The sequence below is a fragment of the Penicillium robsamsonii genome, assembly GCF_028829455.1.
Source record: "Penicillium robsamsonii strain IBT 29466 chromosome Unknown utg000001l_segment0_segment0, whole genome shotgun sequence".
Taxonomy (NCBI): domain Eukaryota; kingdom Fungi; phylum Ascomycota; class Eurotiomycetes; order Eurotiales; family Aspergillaceae; genus Penicillium; species Penicillium robsamsonii.
In genome coordinates this window covers 5,999,025-6,016,679 of record NW_026643219.1, presented here as the reverse complement: position 1 = coordinate 6,016,679, position 17,655 = coordinate 5,999,025, and the positions used below count along the sequence as shown (strand labels likewise).

At 46.1% G+C, this 17,655-nt stretch overlaps 5 protein-coding genes across 5 annotated transcripts; 1 reads left to right on the top strand and 4 right to left on the bottom strand.

The window, feature by feature from the left end:
* Nucleotides 1-362: 362 nt before the first annotated feature.
* Nucleotides 363-2,533, bottom strand: rscE (uncharacterized protein; the record flags this gene model as incomplete). Its single annotated transcript, XM_057226617.1, has 3 exons — nt 363-1,748; nt 1,800-2,380; nt 2,437-2,533. The coding sequence occupies 3 exons, from the start codon at nt 2,531-2,533 to the stop codon at nt 363-365; spliced, it is 2,064 nt and encodes a 687-aa protein (XP_057090633.1).
* Nucleotides 2,534-3,643: 1,110 nt separating this feature from the next.
* On the bottom strand, nt 3,644-5,776 carry N7447_002341 (WD40 repeat domain-containing protein; the record flags this gene model as incomplete). Its single annotated transcript, XM_057226616.1, has 2 exons — nt 3,644-5,446; nt 5,711-5,776. 2 exons carry the CDS (start codon nt 5,774-5,776, stop codon nt 3,644-3,646), a joined length of 1,869 nt encoding a protein of 622 aa, XP_057090632.1.
* A 4,134-nt stretch (nt 5,777-9,910) lies between these two features.
* On the top strand, nt 9,911-10,353 carry N7447_002340 (uncharacterized protein; the record flags this gene model as incomplete). Its single annotated transcript, XM_057226615.1, has 2 exons — nt 9,911-10,296; nt 10,332-10,353. The coding sequence occupies 2 exons, from the start codon at nt 9,911-9,913 to the stop codon at nt 10,351-10,353; spliced, it is 408 nt and encodes a 135-aa protein (XP_057090631.1).
* A 2,063-nt stretch (nt 10,354-12,416) lies between these two features.
* N7447_002339 (uncharacterized protein) lies at nt 12,417-15,544 on the bottom strand (the record flags this gene model as incomplete). The annotated part of the gene is made up of 3 exons (XM_057226614.1): nt 12,417-14,235; nt 14,299-15,372; nt 15,435-15,544. The coding sequence occupies 3 exons, from the start codon at nt 15,542-15,544 to the stop codon at nt 12,417-12,419; spliced, it is 3,003 nt and encodes a 1,000-aa protein (XP_057090630.1).
* Nucleotides 15,545-16,528: 984 nt separating this feature from the next.
* Nucleotides 16,529-16,910, bottom strand: N7447_002338 (uncharacterized protein; the record flags this gene model as incomplete). Its single annotated transcript, XM_057226613.1, has 2 exons — nt 16,529-16,595; nt 16,771-16,910. The coding sequence occupies 2 exons, from the start codon at nt 16,908-16,910 to the stop codon at nt 16,529-16,531; spliced, it is 207 nt and encodes a 68-aa protein (XP_057090629.1).
* Between the last annotated feature and the right edge of the window lie 745 nt (nt 16,911-17,655).

The window sequence follows — 17,655 nt, the reverse complement described above, 5'->3', positions numbered from 1 at the left end:
GATTGAAATACTACATGACAAAGTTCAACCGGACGACCCAAAGGGCCTGGATGAGAGAGACTACACTCTACTTTGAGCAAGAATATAAAATTCCCATCAAGGACATATGATTAGAGAGTAAACACATTGATGAAAAAAAGATCCCCAACCCCCTAGTTCAACCCCCTAAGAACAATCCGCTTTCTGGAGAGAGGGTGAATCAACAGAAAAGAACTCCAGCACATAACAGAAAAACAAAAAAGTGCGCCTTTTCCAAGCCAGAAATTTCAGAATATTCATAACTCAGCGAGACGAAAAGCAGTCCCTTTGGGTTCCTCTCTCGGAAGATCCATGGGGGATTATCGTACATGCATTGAGGAAGACTACAAATCAAGGGTCTTGTAGTCGACACCACCGTGAGCACTCAGAGGCTGGGTTCCAGCCCGCATATCTCCGCTGACGGGCTGGAAGCTGTAGTGGTTTCCAATGCCAGTGGTAGCAGCATCGGCCAGCATCTGGTTAGTGTGCTCGTTGGGGCCCTGCAGGCTGACAGTCTGAAGCGCATCCTGGGCCTCCTTAACACGCTTCTTGAACGTCATGCGGTCCAAGAAGAGTTGCTGGCGTGCCTGCTCCAACTCCCGACGCTCAGCCTCGATAATCTCTTCCATCTCGTTGAATTGCTGCAGCTTGATCTCGAACTTCTGTAGGGTGACGTTGACGGCAGCAGAGACCAGGCGGGTCATTTCACGCTCCTCGTGTGAGGCAAGGGCCCCGGCACGTGCAGCAGCTGCGGCCAGGGCGATTGTGCCAAGGGTCTCCTTGGGCTTCGCGGAAACTTGCTGCTCGGCCTCACGTGTGGGGTCGACGTCCATAGAATCTTCGGATTTGACTGCATCTTTGCCCTTGTCTTGTCCCTTCTCCAACTGGCTCCGGAGCTCCTTGCGGATCTCGTCGACAGACCGACCAGCGGCGGCAGCAGCCACTGCGGGCTCCGCCATCTGGGCCAGGAATGCGACGACAGAAAGAACGGGGTTTTCGGACTGGCTGATGGGGTCACGTCCGCTGCCAGCCTGCAGCTCGGGGGCATCTTCAACGTATTTGTCTTCGATCTCTAGCTGTAAGAACTTCATGACACACTCTTCCCGAGACCGTGTGCCAACGTGGTTCGCAATTTGTTCCCAGTTTTCATCGAAGTTCTCCAGGCCTTCCAGCAACAAAATCACCTCCGAGTCCGACCAGGGAGTGTCTTTCTCGGGCAAGTGAGAGTGGCTCTTGTCCTCAAGCTTAACAAAGTCCGAGGCATTGTGGCTAGAAGGCATTCGCCCTTGAAGGAAGCAGTTGGGGCACAGATCATACTTGGTATCTGGTGTAGTGGCGTTGGCTGACGTCGAAGCTGATTTGGCGTAGTGGAATCGGAGTTTGGTGCAATCAATACCACAAGAGAAGCAGTGTGCCTTCTTCCGGGATTCCTGAGCAATGTCCAAGCCGTTTGTTCCTTCACCGTTCGTCTGCTTCTCTTTATCTTCGGTGGAGGTGATATCCTTGCCTTTTTCATCGTAAATGGTGCGGCGTAGTTCGAGGTTGAGGTCGTCTTTGGATGTAGGGATAGACGAGGCAGCACGCTGTGTGGCTGGGTGAATCTTGCCAGATGTGACGGTGTGATTTGGTCCAGGCTGGAACGGCTGCAGCCCCCGTGGAGTATCTGCAACAACTCGGAAGTGACCGGTGAATGGCGGTCCAATATTGGACGGGCGGGTCTGAGGGTCAACCTGCAGATGTGTTAGCTAAGGTGTTTGAATGGGAAATACAAGACCAATCACCTGATAGTTGATTAAGCCCCACTGCTCAAGGAATGAGTGAACACGCATAATAGCACAGACGTCACCCGCTAGGTTACGACGGCAAGCAGTAACGGTCAAATACTCGATGGGGTTCAATCGATAGGTATTGATCATGAAGTCTCGGTAATCTTTGTATGTAGCAGGGGTCTTGCTGCGGTTGCGGCCATTGAAAAACTCGGCGAGAGCTTTCTTCTCAATTGGGTTGATGGTGTTCATGTCAAACCATGTCGCATAGCTGGGGAGGATGATAGCGTGTGTTTGGGTGATGAGTTGTTCGCGCGCGGCGGCTTCTAGAGACGACTTGGATGGCGCAGGTTGGTCTTCACCCACAGCATCTTCAAGTCCATCCGTTCCCTCCACTTGCGGATGCGACTCGCCCAAAGCATCCTCCAAGCCCTCGGTGTCAGGCTTGCCGTCGGTTTCAGTACCACCCATTTCTTCGTCTTCCTGTTCAGCCCCGCCGTTCCGAGGTTTGGGAGATGCGGGAGCATCCATCGGGTTGTCAGATCCAGGTGTGTTCTCGATCTTTTTCACGGGCGAATCTTGGCGCGATTGCGCTCCTGTGCACGAATTTAGCACTCGGTGCAACGTTAAACACATTTGAGGGTAGACATACCTGAGGCTTCGCGAGCTGCATCAGCTGTACCATCAAGGCCAGTCACAGACTGAATATTCTCGTGGACCGCAGCTGGGTTGATGGGAGTCTCATCCATGATGGATCAAAGCAAACAGCTATCGCGCTCGGCAGAATGTCAACTCCTTTCCAGTGTATCAATTTGTCTGTGTAAAGCGCAATAGTAATATATGACGGAGCAGGAAAAAGCCAGCAATGGCGTAAATCAAGGCCACGGGAGATGGAAGAGGAGGCCTAAAGTGATGATTGGACGGGTTACTGGGGGGCACTTGGGGAGGTTGGTCGCGACACGCAAAACTCACGGGTGAGTGCCAAGAGTTCAATCACCACTAGCCTCTTTAGGACTTGGCTCCTTTCCCGGTAGTCATGTGATTTAATCTACAATGTAAATGTATGAGATTCAAGGATCTGGTTTAATACTTGTTTCAATATTACAACCCTGTTGTTACTGCTAATAACTTGAGATCTTATCAGGGCCTACTAGAAGGGTTACATCAAAGTGCATGGTATACTGTGAAAGGGAGTTCTTAACGTTAGAAAACTAAAAACCGGGGAAACTATGAAAAACTCAACTGATTTATATACGGTGAGGTAGTGGTAATAAAAGAGCATTTTCAATGGCAATCAAGCTTTGTACATTTTATAAAAGGACGCAACGTACAGACGAGTGCAAAACCAGCTTCACCAGATTACACTCTTCCATTAATTCTGGACCCTGCTGCCAAGACTCTAGCCAGAAAATCGAGTGTACTTTAGAGGGGTAAAATACATTGCCTTGCAACAAGCTTGTTCACGCCCTTTGATTTGTAATGACTTTTCTGCCGACAGAAACAAAGTGAAATGTAGAACCTCCTGATATTGATGTAGGAAGTAGGGGATGCAGACAGGTTGAATTGGTAGGCGATAGCCGAACGCGGTCAAACTACGACACTTCACTCTGTGTAATACCCCTAGCCGTAAGTTACAAATACATACAATACGTCGATTGTTCGAGATGGTCACTCACAGAGTGATATAGACTGGTGGCAAAATATAGCGTATTTGGAACCGATTGGAACAAATTGGCCCATTCCATCAAATACTTTAATACTATTGAACAATATATATTCTCTTCTCCTCCCGGGCCCTTCTGTTATAAAGAGGGTTGAAAATAGAGGAATGAATGGAAACAGAAATGATTTAACATTAACTAGACACGAAATCCCAAAAACGAAATGCGCCCTGATGAGTGTCCTAGGGCAAGTAAATTACCACTGACCGCAGAACACGTAGGCCGAGACCCAGGTGGTAGCCATAGTCCTCTTTTGCCATTAAGCATTATCCACTGTCCTTCAATAACAATGTTCCGAGATTTCTTGCTCAAACTAGAGGCATGCTTTTCACACGCAGAATGAATAGCGAGGAAACCAAGATTAGTCTTGAGATATAGTCCATCCTGACTGAATTTGAGATCGGTGATTGGTTCAGTGACATCGAGAATCTGCGGCAGCTCGCCTGTCGCCGTGTTCCAGAGCAGTATAGTTTTATCATTAGAGCTGGACGCTAGCAGCGCACCGTCAGGTGAGAAGGCCACTAACATAACCGAACCTGAATGGCCCTCGAGAGTCTGCTGCAGCACGCCTGTCGCCGTGTTCCAGAGCCGTATAGTTCTATCATTAGAGCCGGACGCTAGTAGCGCGCCGTTAGGTGAGAAGGCCACTAAATCAACCGAATCTGAATGGCCCTTAAGAATCTGCTGCAGCTCTTCTGTCGCCGTGTTCCAGAGCCGTATAGTTCTATCATTAGAGCCGGACGCTAGTAGCGCGCTGTCGGGTGAGAAGGCCACCGAAATAACCGAACTTAAATGGCCCTTAAGAGTCTGCTGCAGCCGTCCTGTCGCCGTGTTCCAGAGCCGTATAGTTTTATCATTAGAGCCGGACGCTAGCAGCACGCCATCGGGTGAGAAGGCCACTGACTCAACCCAACCTAAATGGCCCTCGAGAGTCTGCTGCAGCTCTCCTGTCGCCATATCCCAGAGCCGTATACTGTCTAAATGAGAGCCGGACGCCAGCAGTGCGCTGTCGGGTGAGAAGGCCACTGAAATAACCGAACCTGAATGGCCCTCGAGAGTCTGCTGCAGCCGTCCTGTCGCCGTGTTCCAGAGCCGTATAGTTTTATCATTAAAACCGGACGCTAGCAGCGCGCCATCGGGTGAGAAGGCCACTGAAATAACCGAAACTGAATGGCCCTCGAGAGTCTGCTGCAGCCGTCCTGTCGCCGTGTTCCAGAGCCGTATAGTTTTATCATTAAAACCGGACGCTAGCAGCGCGCCATCGGGTGAGAAGGCCACTGAAATAACCGAAACTGAATGGCCCTCGAGAGTCTGCTGCAGCCGTCCTGTCGCCGTGTTCCAGAGCAGTATAGTTTTATCATTAGAGCCGGACGCTAGCAGCGCGCCGTTAGGTGAGAAGGCCACTGACTCAACCGAATCTAAATGGCCCTCGAGAGTCTGCTGCAGCACTCCCGTCACCGTATCCCAGAGTCGTATAGTTCTATCATAAGAGCCAGATGCTAACAGCACGCCGTCGGGTGAGAATGCCACTGAAATAACCGAACCTAAATGGCCCTCGAGAGTCTGCTGCAGCTCTCCCGTCACCGTATCCCAGAGTCGTATAGTTTTGTCATGAGAGCCAGAAGCCAGTAGCACGCCGTCGGGCGAGAAGGCCACTGACTCAACCCAACCTAAATGGCCCTCGAGAGTCTGCTGTAGCTCTCCTATCGCCGTGTTCCAGAGCCGTATAGTTCTATCATAAGAGCCGGACGCCAGCAGCACGGCGTCGGGCGAGAAGGCCACTGACTCAACCCAACCTGAATGGCCCTCGAGAGTCTGCTGCAGCTCTCCTGTCGCCGTGTCCCAAAGCCGTATAGTTCTATCATAAGAGCCGGACGCCAGCAGCGCGCCGTCGGGCGAGAAGGACACTGACTCAACAGGACTAGAATGGCCCTCGAGAACCTGTAATTCCGAGCTCCAAGTTTCTTCAACCTGTGGCAACTGATATATCCAATCAGGAAATTCTGATTGGAACTGTCCACGAACAATTGCTTTACGGGGTGCAAATATGAGTCCAGAGCAATAAAGCTGAAGCGGCGCATTATCAGCTATCTGAAGATTCTTCAGGACAAACCGTTTTGCGTCATATAAAAACTCGGATATTTCAGAATGTTGATTGCTCTTTTTTTGTTAGTATAAATTTCGTATAACTGCTTTAGGACATACTGGTATGTTCTTCTGAAGGAGACTGAGCATCCCTACTACTTCTGATGCAAAGCCTAGTAGGCTCATCGCTTCTACCCAGTGTAGGAAATGCTCTTTGAGAAAGAGAAGAGCTTGATGAAGGAGATTTCTGAGATGGTTGCATTTCACCAAATGGTACACCCAGTAACGGCAGGAGTAATGTAGTTCAGGAGGAATATGGTGATCGACAGTACGATGATCGATTTCTATCCGGCGGGCTCCGTCACTCGGCAGTTCACATATGTTTTTTCGCAGACTTTGACACGTGGAAAGGCATCGAATGGTCAATTTATAGTGGGCCTCTTTCTCATCCACTGACAATAGTGTTTTACTGCCAGTCTCGGAATCCAGAAGAAAATCCCTAAATGACAAGTGAAAGAGACGGACCGGTAATATTCTATCAGTTGGTATCTTCAAAACTGAATGAAGCGGCTTCAGCCTCAGCTGAACAAGTCGTCCCGGGAGGTTCAGAAGCTTTGATAGTGAGATAACAGACAGAGGTTCCTGTAATATCACAATTGATCCGACCACTTGCTGAAATTCTTCGACAAGCTGCTTTTTCTGTCTCTCTGTCTGTCCAATAAGTAACCGATCCAATACAGGAAGATATGTCCTATCCATGTTAGATTTATCATGTCTGTAGGCAAGGATCTCAGTAAGACAATCTCTTGGGTCCCAATTAGGGTCCTCAAACATGCGACAGATAGTGGCGGCGAAAATAAATAGCGGAATAGACAATGCTGCTAGTTCCTCCAATTTTTTCTCTCCAGGCCAGTTTTCAGGAAGAAAGGAGTCACTCCTTATTTCTGACAGCCGCCAACGTAAGAATAGTGATATATCATGCTTAATCACCTTCTCTGGAATCTCATGCAGAATTAGGTCCTTATGGTCTTGGATTGCGATCTTTGAGAAGCCTAGACGAACTGGCAATTCAGGTCTGCTGGTCAAGAACACTCGTATATGAAAAGTATCTAGCTTCTGGAGTTGTGGCAGAAGCTGGAGTATGAGTCGGATATCATTATCCCCTTCACATTCATCCAATGCATCGATCACTATCACAATAGTATGTAACGGGAGATTTGATTGTCGAAGGCTCAGGAGTGGTTGGAGAAGCAGCTTATCAAACTGCTCCTTTAGTCCCTTCCCTATGATACCTGAGTTATCAAGTACCGCTTGCTTGATATAGGGGAGCAGTTGAGGAATGCTAATTGTAAGTTGCCTTGCGATCGTCGGAAAAAGCCTCTTAGCATTCCCTCGATCGGCTTCGCCTCTTTTGAAAAAGAAACTTGCCCCCAATGACTTTGCTTCGCTGAAGGACCCCGCCACTGTTCGAGAGATGGTTGATTTCCCGGTCCCAGCCATCCCATTTAACCAGAAAATGCACCTGCCTTGCGGCAAGGAAGCCCACTCTTTAATTTGACAGAGGATATCGATTCGAGTGCCTGGAAGACATCTTTCTTCGTGTTGATTGTCGTATGAGTCGAAAGAAGCCCTATTTACGGCGGGCAACTCCTTGTCGAGATCTGTCACGATCAGTATAGGTCAACAGTGAGGGAATCACTTATCACTTACCTACGGATGCATGAAATTCATTCGTGATAAAACCGTAGTTGTTTCCTAACTGAAATCCAGCGTTCCCGTCACCAAATGCGATCGTGTGTGTCATGATGGTAAGGGTTTGCTGGCTTCCATGAATAGGAATAAGTGCGGTTGATGTTATTAGGGACAGCGTTTTAGCGTCGCCCCACCACCAGCTTACCTTGGTAGCATTCGGAGAATATATAACCCACACAGTAGTGATCCACCAGATGAATTCCAAACGACACAGGTCGACGCCCGTTCTTTAAACTAGCCCCTTGGCAGTGGGGCCCAAAATGAAGAGATGAGTGTAAATTGGTGAAGCTGGTTTTGCACTTCACTGTATTCCCTCTTAAGCGTACTCGCCCTTACATATGCCTCAAGCATTTATAATAGCAGGTTCCCATAATATCTCCAGGGCTAGAACTTGATATCCTTGAGTAATACCAAGCCAGACCCCTCAACTCCTCAATCACTCGCAATTCTCATGGTATTAGAGTGGAAAGAAGCTTAATACCCAAATTAAGGTATGTATATATATATATATATATATATAGCATGAGTGCTTAAAATTTTGTACAGAAATAAATATTCAATCCTAACCTTGCTCATTGCAATCAGGGAATTAATCATTCAAGAAAAATCAGCACAGAAGATTTTGTGGACAAAGAATTAGCAAAATCGGGCTCTTTTGGCATGATATATGGAGTACTGAACTATTACGAGCTATAGAAGACAAGGTACAAGATTCATTGAATGATCAATCGCCAATTTCAAGCTCGATTGATTTCAATGTGGATGGATGTTGAAGAAAGACTTGGATAATTCAACGCTTATAGTCATATCTAACTGAAAAAAAGAAGACACATATTATAGTGGGGGACGTCGTCACTACGCACTGACCTCACCTATCCCTTTTGCATTTCGGGGTTCGGTTATATAATCATTTATATACAGAGGTTTACAAGTAGGCAGATAGATACATATCAATATATCGTATGAAGAGGTGTAAAAGGGGTGGTTTACATTTAGGCCGAACTCGGGCATTAGGGCATCAAATGGGTGTATACGACCCTGAGCGCTATGCCCCTTCGTATCCGGTTTACTCCGGAATTACCACATCCAATGTGTTATATATTATTTCCTCCCTGAGCGATGTGCGAGGATGGACTTGGAATAGTGAGTCACACCTTCTCTACCTCCAGAGGTCGGCAACCTTCTAAGGTTCTCCATTGCAACTTTTGTAAGATTCTGTTGCCAATAGGAGAAGGGACAGAGTGCCACCTGGGTATCTGATAATCTAGGTTATAACGACCCACAGGGCCCTATTTTGTTCCTTTTCTCGTTGCGGAACAGAAGACATACTATAGTTCTTGAAAATCACTTTCTAATATCCACCTTTCATCACTATGTAGAATTTGCCATTTTACTTTGGGAGACGCTAGATTATCATTGCACTAATGAGGTTATGATCAGGAATCACAGCCTGTAACAACTTACTTTGTCCATCTCATCTCACAATCACCATGCATATAGATGAGACCTCCCCTGGCAGTTATGCTATATCGGGTGCCAAACGCTTCTTTACAACACCTAACAATATCGTGATTTTCGCTTTTGTTCAGTACTCTTGTCAGTATTTTATTACCTTAACATAAATGATAGAAAAGGTTTTATTCGAGTCAGTCTTCTCATGTTCAAAGTTCTAGGAATTCTATTTTTAATAGGCACATACATACTAGTATGTGTAAGGAGATTTTGGGCTATTTGGAAAACTGGGTGGGAGCTTGCTTCGCGAGTATCCATGGATGTACTATAGTTGACTTCTTAGCTGCCATTAAGGGCTATCCACAGGTATTCTTTCTTCCGGTGTTAAGTACATACATACATACGTATGTAGTTTTGCAGTACTTGGCTGTATTGGGAAATAACCTTGGGAAAGACCGCGGCCACCGCCAATAAGAGCTTAGTCGAAAATCTTAGAAATGATTCCCAAGGTAGACTATCGTAGTGTATAGCAGTCATACTGACTTCTATTCCCAGCAGAAAAGACTATCTTCGTGGTTCTAGGTTATTATAGCATGTCATACCTACAGTTTATGGCAGATTATCTTCAACAGACATTTATAGGTACCAGAAAAGACATATCAGAAGACATTTTAGACATGAACTTAAGGATGGTCTAAAGACTTTAGAAAAAGACATCATAGTGGAATATCAGTTGAAGCATCTCTAGCATCATATTGAGCTAACTGGATATTTAGATTATCCAAATGTTATATCGCTACTTATAGAGGCCGTATAAGCAGCCGGTCATTGTACAAATTCACTGTACATCTATAGAAACTTTCAAGGTTCCCGAGGCCTCATCGGGTTGATATAACCTTGGAACAAGTAAAAAATTCCATAGTTAAGGAGACCCAAGCGCTGATCACTTTACAGTCATTTTCTTTTTCCGTTTCATAAATCTTTTTTTACGGAACTGGTTTTATCTTTCTCACTCTACTTTCAACCATCTCCAAAGACTGAACGTCAACTTTCGTGGTAAACTCTTACCCTGCTCGGTCAAGGCTTCACATACTGGCGACCCATTTCAATCACATCATGTCGAAATTCAAGGTCTCACGGTTGTATGATAGCTTTGGCTATTTCACGGCCCTCGATGAGTATAGCGAGGACGGAGCACGGTTGTTTGAGCATAGCAAAGGCTTGCTCGTGGACATGATTACGCTATCTAACATTATGCTCGTGGAAAATTACTTGCGAGAAACAGCGCAACGAATAGATTACCTCGAGCGAAAGATGTGGCCGATGCAGAAGATTGAATGCAGCAAGGATGAACTGAGCAAGTTGCAAAGATATGAGAAAGAGATAGAGGAGCTTAAAAGAACCTTCATCGACATGGAAATTAGCATGTTCCGCGCGGAGACTCTGCTCCCCGAAAAACCGCTGAAGAGAACTTACGACAAAATCAGACAGAAACCTGCCTGGTATCTTCGCGAAGAGCTCGTCAATGATTGTAAAGCAAGGAGTGGATGCTGCAGTAGAAACTGCGGATGTTGCGAACATCGTCTTCGATCCCAATATAGGAGAAGGGGAATCGGTCATTGTACAGTGGAGTGCTGGTGTTGTGGAGTTTCTCGCGAGTATGAGATGGGTGACGAACAGAGGGAAGATATCAAACAGGACCTGCACGATTCACTTATTCGCGAAAATCCCTCGTATATGTTAGCACTGGCTGAGGCATATTTTTGTATGCCGGGGAGATTTGGGCTCGGGAAGATCTCCTTTGTCAGAACCATCGCGTGGCATTGGAAGAAAGGTGGTCCATTGCAGTGGAAAAGAGTGTCAAATTGGTTTAAATGAATTAGCGGTTGGATGGTGACTACACACTAGCTTATCTTCTAGGAGATTCGGTAGCTTATCACGAGTCTAAGATTGGGATTAATCAAAAGGATGCCTTGCTCATAATAGCTTGTTTCCTGTACCTTAGTCCGAGAAATTTCAGTAAACAGAGAACGGTGGCAAAGCTCTGTAATAAAATGCGGAAAGGAGAATTAATGAAGAATTGATCCTCCGTATGGTACACATTGCACTGAATGCTGAGGCAGTATGTGGTTAAAATGATTGCCATTGATCATGTCGGGTCACCCACTCATGGTGTTTGAGCCGCTCTATTTATGGCATATTAGAAGAGAAAAAATGGCGACAAAGAGACACACATGCCATTTATCAAGTCTCCATGGTAAACTTCATAATGGCGAGCACACATCAGGTAGACGTCCTGGTCGTAGGAGCTGGCTTCAGATGATTATCGAGAAAATTCTCTCTATGAACCAATGCATTTTAAGAATAGTAGGCCCTGATTCTAAATGCATTTGGCGCAGTATGTATCGACTATATGGATGGAACTTATGGGACTCTCTTCCCTATGGAAGCGCCTCACTTCTTCCATCGTTTATACCCTAGCCCTCTCGTAGATGTAATCACATGAATCGCTAGTAAATAACCATCGTAGAAGGTAGTAAGTATCTCTTACTATAATTATATAAAACACCCTCGCAGCTTTATATGGAGCTTATATTTCTTTATTAACTCCCCCCGGATATACTACAAAAGAGTTGTTAGTTATATATTTGGATCACCAACTTGATTGAGTATAACGATCAATGTGTGAGATGTGAGAGAACTCGCCCGGAATGCAAACTAGGACGAGAGGTCGCGATCCTCTGTTGTAGGATGACCTAGCTTTAATGGAAACCTCTTTCTAACTGCCCACATATAAAGATTGCAGAGATATTGCGTTAAGGAGTGAAGCTGGCGACGCGGCCAACAGCCTATCGAGTCTGCTGGGAGGCTCAACTAAAGGCAAGAGAGGTAAACAAGACACCGTCTTACGGGCTAGGATGGCGTAACAGATGTCTATTGGCTCCGGTACGTGAACCGATCAGCGGTCCATCGGTTCAACCTGAACCTGTTGGGATGCCGCCACCTCCATGTTGTCGTTGAGTGCTACCACTGCGGGCCCTAAATGACCGTCGCGTCCGGAGGCATCCGAGTAGACGACACTGTCTGATGTTAAGCGAACGACCTCAGCCTGTTCTCTCGCTGCTTCTCGGTCTGAACCGACTTAAATCTCCCCAAAGGGGCCGAGACGCTACGGTGGCAGTGGTTGTGGGTCTGTCTCTAGTTCTTTGAGGCTTTCTAGGTCCATGGTCTTCAGCGCTTCCGCTAGCGGAAAGCAAGCGAATGACCGATGCTGTTTCTGTGTTTTTAGATGCACGAGAGAGTATTCCAAATAGGGTGTTCCAGAGGTAGTGTGTGGAGGTTTGCGATGGTGCGCTGGGCTCGGTGACGGATACGGAGGTGAGTGGGAAGGATGTGCGCTTCTACTTCTAGGGTTATTATGCTTGCAGTTCTGAATGCCGACAAAATGCGGATTAACGAGGTTCTTTGTACTATATTCAGGTGTCGCAGGTGAGTCATTGTCTCTCAGTGGGTCGTGCCACAGATTTATTCCTTCGTTCTACCCCATTTTCGTTCTACCCCATTTTCATCTATATACTTCATCCGAGCCTACTCTTCGTCTGACCGGTGTTCTTCATTCCAGCTAGTCTGTGGGCAAAACTTCCTTGCTATGCTTCACAATGCAGGTCTTAAATGCCGCCCAAGAACTCAGAGGAATTTGGCAAACCAGACACCTTGCTGGGGGATGCAAGTTTTGTTTGGAGTTTGACATGTCTTCTTGAATTCCCCTATGGCTTACCCGAACATGCGAATGAAGGTTATCCTTTCTATTAAAGGATCTTCCACAAGAATGGTGTGGACACTTCCATCTCGTATCCGAGCAATGCATGGTCTGCACATGCCTTAGCAAAGTGCCAGCGGAACTGAACCGTACATGAGTACAAAGTGGACATTTAAAGCTCGATTTATGAGGATTGCGCTTGTTGTTCGGCACTTCCTGTGCATCGATGAATGGCCAGCCAATTGCGGGTCCAATATGTGGTAGAGTAGCACTGACATCATCTCCCCTAGCACCAGTGCTCCAGTTGCAGAATAATTCATCAATGTGAGAATCTAGTTCTGGAAGAACGCCTTTCTCGCGTAAGAGTTGAATGATATCATGGTGGCCATGATCTAAAGCATAGGAAACCGCAGTGTTTCCTTGATCATCTCTCCGGGCAAAATCAATGCAGTAATTGTTGAATGCGCCAGAAGCTCCCGTTTTAACAACGGAGTAATCCAGTAAAGTTCGAACTATCTCAATCGAGCCATTATAACACGCCCATAGGAAAGGGGTCCTCTCGTAATTGTTCTCAGGGTCTGGGTGTGCACCTCTACTAAGAAGTAGTTCGACGGTCTCATGGTGTCTTCGATACGTTGCCTCTGTCAGAGGAATTTTGTTCCCAATGTTTCGGGGGTTTGGGTCAATATTGTAGTCCAAGAAGAGCTTCACGACCTCAGTGTAACCGTTCAATGCGGCTAGAGAAATTGGTGTCTGGCCATCTTCGTCATGCTGAAGTGGCTCAACTCCATGATCGAGAAGCATCTTTACAACTGACATATGACCATTCGAAGCTGCCCATGCGAGTGGATCCCGATTCATAGAGTCCCTGGAACTCGACCCATCACACTGACTGATAAGAAACTGCAATACCTTCTCCAATCCAAACCATGCAGCCAGGTGGAATGCCGTAAATCCCAATGGAACTCTCAAACAATAGCTTTCGAAGCCATAATATCCTTTCAAGGAAAATAGCGCTTGGACGCTCGCATCTAGTACCCAGGTATTACTTAAAAACCACAATAAGAGATCATCGATTGCTGAATGCACTCGAGCATGGTAGCCCCAGTTTTTGGCAGCGTAAGAATATAGCGGATATTGACTGAGCCGGGCTTCGAATTTGATGTCATTCGAACACATTCCTTGGCGGAAGATATCGTATGAAAGGTAAGTAAGGCAGCTTTCTGTTATGGTATTATCTGCATCTGGGAAGAACCCAGTCTGATGTCGTGTGAAGTATTCTTGCATCGTATAATGGGCCAATTGAACCACTTCCTTTGTACCGTCGGACCCAACAGTGATTAGCCCTGCACACGAGGAGAGTATGTCTTCAAGATCATAAAGATCTTCTTCATTTAGATCCGATTCTCCCAGTTCTATCGTAAGAGCGGTACGTAGCTCCAAGGTAGTAAGGGGTCGTGTGGCGCAGATAACCCATGACAACGTGTCTTTGGCCAGTCTTTGGCGACGTGGGTCCTGGTTGTTGATACGTTCCACAATGTCTCGGTACGCATCGTCAACGGCAATGTTTCCCTCATCGATCTGATTTGATCTATTGATCAATCTCTCTAATTCGCCATTTATCTCTTTGGCTCTAGGAGCTGAGATCAATGAATCTAAGTAGAGCTGCGCCAATAGAAACCTATATAATTGTTAGAGAATGAGACGGAATAGTAATACTGAACTTGAGGCCCATAAATCTTACATTCCCTTAACAGAGTCTGCGATGACAATTACAGCCTTCTCTTGCAGAGCCGGTCTTCGGATCAAGGCGCAGTCCTCCTCGCAATCTTCCAAACGAGCCTTGAGATATTTTATGACATCTTCTTTTGCTGCACGTATCTCTTGAAAAGGTCTCCCTTGGAATCTCGCCTCTATAGCCGGAACAGATCTTGAGGTTGACAAAAAGTTCAAGTTCCCAGACGCCTGAGTCTCGGATATTTGGCTGAGAATGCGAGATACTGTGACGGCCTTGCATTCATCAAGCGCGTCAATGACAATAAAAACTTGTTTCAAAGCCATTTGGACAACATCTTTGAAGACTTTCGAAAGGTCCTTGAATGAAGGCCGGGAGCCATTGCTTTTGTGCTTTTCATACAACAACTGAACCGTCGATGGAAGTAGTGGAAGTCTCCGAATCAACTGTCGAATCATGCTTGCTAATACATTATCTGGGGACTGGCGAGGGTCATCACAATATCGAAAGCTGCAGAACGTGTAGGCAATGCCGACACTCGTATCGTTTCCATGAAGACGATCCAGCTCATCTATAACGATTGATGCCATATTAGATTTCCCTGCTCCAGGTATTCCAGGACAGAATAACGTCTGCCCCGGATTCTGGATCCAAGTATGAAATCCAGGAGACTCAATGAACCACCTCCCAGTCCCTGGCTGGTAGATTGGTTTGCCCCAATCTGTTGCGAAGCTTTCCGATGACAGCCAGTCGAGATGTTTTTGATGCTGTTCCTCATCCTTGTAGTTGATAAGCTCTTGAACTTGATCTTGGGTAATGCGCATATTGATAGCAGTGAGGGACTCAATGACGCTGCAAACCCGATCCCGAATTTCTCGAACGTCTTCTGGGTCCAGTTTGAGGCGTTTCCAAAAATGTTTGATGCTAGAATTCTGGCCTATCTCTCTGTATTTGCCAATAACCTTCCAGATATCTTGGACTAGATTCTTACAATCGTTTGCTATCTGGTCCAGTTTGTCTTTCTGTGCTGCGTTTGGAATATATGTCTCGACGTCCTGTATGAGAATGGAGAGTCTTCTCACTCTATGAGCCTCCAGGTCAGTATGACAATGCAAATCGCACTCAGAATTCACGAAATGCCTTACTCATCGTTGAGAAACTTGAATTGAGCGGGCGCACCATTGAAAACTCTTCGAATATGATGAATATCCTTGATGATGCCGAGGAAATCCCCGATGCTAAAGCCGAAACTCATATCTGCCGTTTCATTCAAGGAAAGAAAGATCAAAGGCGAGCCCAAGGATCTTTGTGGGGCTCTTCAGCATGGATTTTAATGTCGGGCGGAGTTGAGGCTGTGTTGGGTTGTGTCAGTTGCCCCCGCTTGTCTGCGCTGGTTTATTTTGCCTTATTTTGGCGATATTTCTACACACCATTTGGGTCCAGTAATCAGTAGCGAGACTTCTCGCGCAGCATGCTTTCTTTGACGACTGCAAAATATCCCTCAGTGTTATTTTCACATCATAAATAATCCCTCATGTCTTCAATATAGTGAAGATTCGCTGTATAGTCCGTATAGCGCTCTTTATTGCGTAGTGCGGCGCTACAGTTATCCTTAGTTGGGTAGTATATGTTTATATTGATATTCGTGGGGTGGGTATTTTTCGGACAACATGGGCGAAATGTCCGTCCGTGTAAACAAAATAATTGTTCGCGTTGACTGGACATGTACGATTTCGGTATATGGCATAACCCATAAGATTTTCGTTCTTCTGGTCTGTGGCCATTTTAACAAAATAGTAATCCTGCGAGACCTGAGAAAAATGAATGGTAAAGAGGGGAATAGGTCTAAGTCAATCGGCAGTCACAGCAGGGGATGACAACCTCTCAAGTGGCTGGCGATCTTGGAGTGATCGATGCGTACTATCAAATTTACCCTGTCCCCCGGTGCTGTGGGGGCCACACTAGCGGCTCACAATCATAGAAAGGAAAACTGCAGCCAGGCAATTATCAGCCAAAAATTCCCTAAAAATGTACCTCTGGGTGTTTTCTGTGTGTAAAAACATTATTCTGGAGCCTACAGAATAGCCAAGCTACGGATGTCTCCACAAAGACGCTTTAGGATCTCCATATTCTGGCCTAATTGATCCAGGGAACTCATTGATATCAGAATGCGGTTCATTTCAATGTGACATAGTTGAATGATCATCAATTGGCTCGTAATCACCCGGTTAGGACCTAGCTAGTAGGTTCGGGAGCCACGCAGCTTTTTGAGATGTCGTTCTGCCTGTGTCATAACCAGGCCGCAGCTATAATTGTAACTAGTTAGCTGCCAGTTTGGATACATGGTTGTGACAAAGAACAGATATTGAAAGCGCTAGCCATTGGCCCGAAGATGCCCCGAAAAAGAAATAATGAGAATGCGGACATCAAGAATGACCAAGTAGGGCTCTACATACAGCTACCAGAGGGTATGCGAGTCACCAACGTGCAGCTTGCTGGTGCTCAGCATCATGTTGCAAGGACTTATCCTTTTTGTCTATCTCCTGAGTTGGAGAACTGGAGGTGTGATCAAGAGCGATTGCCTCGTCGGCAATGGTGTCGTCGAGACCAGGATCATTCATTTGATGCGTGCTTGATACAAAGGAATCTCGTATAATTTGTCGTTTGATCACGAACTCACGGCTGGAATACGAAGGATGGATGAGAAGCTCACATTATCAGCTAGAATTTTAGAAAGGGCCAGAGGCAGTGGGGTCCTAGCTAGATTGATTCACATTATAGCCAAGCACTCCGTAAAGCTTGTAGCAACCTTGAAAGTCTACTCCGTGCCTAGTGACAGCATGGTATGATTGACGTGTAAGGCTGGTAAATAAAAGAAACACGATCGACACATATCACGTGGCCGTCATGTTTTGAGTACCATGGGAACTTCTAATGCAATCCATGGGTCCTTGAAAAACATTATAGTGCGTATTGGGATCGCACTATACACTAACGCAAGTATAAGCTCACTATAGTATTTTTCATGTTAACAACATAGATGAATTTAAGATATTCTCCGCTCCTGGTCATTCTTATAGGTAGGTGGTAGAAAAGGCGCGAATATAAATAGGCAAAATCACTGGTCAATACTGCACTTTTTGATGGGTTATCTGGACCCGAGGTCCGACGAGATTCCGGATAAATTACTTTGTATCCGATCAGGTGGTTTTCGTCCGTATATGACGGGTATTTGGACTCGGTATTGAAACCCTGTCTTCCACTCACGTTACATGCGGGAGAGGAGTATATAATGTAAACTATAAGTATATGGTGTTGAGCTTTTTAGGATGAGTGTCGCTTTGAAGCTACGCGGCCGTGTGAGAA